We start from the raw sequence: 1,753 nt of genomic DNA, 5'->3' as shown, positions 1-1,753 counted from the left end.
GCATATATTATATATAACATATGTTATATTACCACATTATATATTAACTATTGTTAGATCATGAGTACATCCTGAACAATTTCCACTATTTTCATGTCAATCCCAGGTGTCAAATATTCTCAAAATATTTCAAATTTTATGAAGCAATAGCATGGTGTAAAAACCATAGAATTAAGTCTGATTGAATTAAGAAGAATGTCATCTTTACAAAAGAAAATAGCAAATGTTCTCTTCAGAAAGGGTGCCAGCTTCAATGAGATTTATGTATTTGAGGGATTGAGACAGGGAGACAATTTTCAGGAAAAAAAGCCTTTTAGTGCAACAGCTTCTTCAGAAAACACTGAGAATGAGAGAATTATTAGTAGTTCATATAAATGGCTATTAATGAAGAAAACTATTGTTTTCAGTATCATTTATCTGAAATAAAATTTTATAAACAAGAACCAGTATAAATTCTATAAATGGGTTGGTTCTAATTCCGGGTGGCTGGTAAATTCACAGCTTCTGTGAGTCTCCGTTTCCTCATTTGTATTTTGGGGAATCGTGATGTTTTCATGAGGTTACCTGACAATGACTTCCCATGAAATGGGATACCAAACAAATAAAATACTCTATGAGCCTGCCAATAAACCAGCCACTAACATGCATCAAGGGGCTAGTGAGAAATGAAAGATCAGTGTTGCCTGTTTGATTTGTCTCAGGGCTATTCCAGAGATCCATCTTCTCCGAATGGAACCCAGAGCCACTGTAAATAACGTGACTGAGCTCATTTTCACCGGCCTCTTCCAGGATCCAGAGGTGCAGAGAGTGTGCTTTGTGTTCTTCCTCTGCGTGTACCTGGCCACGGTGCTGGGCAATGGCGTCATTGTCCTGACATTCAGCTTCAGCAAGAGTCTGTGTTCCCCCATGTACTTCTTCCTCAGCTACCTGTCCATGGTGGAGATCTGTTACTCCTCTTCTGTCATCCCTAAATTTATCAGTGACTTCCTTGCCAAGATCAAAACCATCTCCATGAAGGGCTGTCTGGCTCAGATATTCTTCCTCCACTTCTTTGCTGTGGCTGAGAACCTGTTGCTGGTGGTGATGGCCTATGATCGCTATGTGGCCATCTGCAGACCTCTTCATTACATGAACATCATGAGCCGTCCACTGTGCCACCTGCTGGTGGCTGGTTCTTGGCTGGGGGGCTTTGTCCACTCTATAATTCAGATTTTCATCACCCTTCCCCTGCCCTTCTGTGGTCCCAATGTGATTGACCACTACTTCTGTGACCTGCATCCTTTATTCAAGCTGGCCTGCACCGACACCTTTGTGGAGGGAGTTATTGTCTTAGTCAACAGTGGGTTAATCTCCATCCTCTCCCTCCTCATCTTGGTGTCCTCCTATGTGGTCATCCTGGTCCATCTGAGGAAGCATTCTGCAGAGGGGAGGCGCAAGGCCCTCTCCACCTGCGCCTCTCACATCACCGTGGTGGTCTTGTTCTTTGTGCCCGCCACCTTCATCTACATGAGGCCTGACTCCAACTTCACTGGGGACAAACTGGTGGCCGTGTTCTACACTGTCATCACCCCCATGCTGAACCCCATCATCTACACACTCAGAAACGCCGAGGTGATAAATGCCATTAGGAAGTTGTGGTGCAAAAAGGGCAGAGGTGTGGGAAAGTGATGTTGATGGAGATCTGATTGTTGTGTGTTCTTTGCTTTTTTGGGGGTGGGATTTGCAACAGTGGTCACAACAGATGTAAGGACTT

The 1,753-nt window shown here is 43.7% G+C and overlaps 1 protein-coding gene across 1 annotated transcript; it reads left to right on the top strand.

Moving 5' to 3' along the window:
- The first annotated feature begins 729 nt into the window (after nucleotides 1–729).
- Nucleotides 730–1,753, top strand: LOC138834222 (olfactory receptor 4B13-like). The gene has a single exon (XM_070032969.1). The coding sequence runs from the start codon at nucleotides 730–732 to the stop codon at nucleotides 1,666–1,668; it is 939 nt and encodes a 312-aa protein (XP_069889070.1). The 3' UTR covers nucleotides 1,669–1,753.

Source organism: Dipodomys merriami, unplaced genomic scaffold (assembly GCF_024711535.1).
Source record: "Dipodomys merriami isolate MVZ:Mamm:240054 unplaced genomic scaffold, mDipMer1.0.p SCAF_21, whole genome shotgun sequence".
Classification (NCBI taxonomy): Eukaryota; Metazoa; Chordata; class Mammalia; order Rodentia; family Heteromyidae; genus Dipodomys; species Dipodomys merriami.
Note: the sequence above shows the minus strand (reverse complement) of the source record. Positions and strands in the feature narration are given on the sequence as shown.

Excerpts from the sequence above, each read along its gene's own strand:
- LOC138834222 (XM_070032969.1), top strand. The coding sequence starts at position 730 with ATGGAACCCAGAGCCACTGTAAATAACGTGACTGAGCTCATTTTCACC.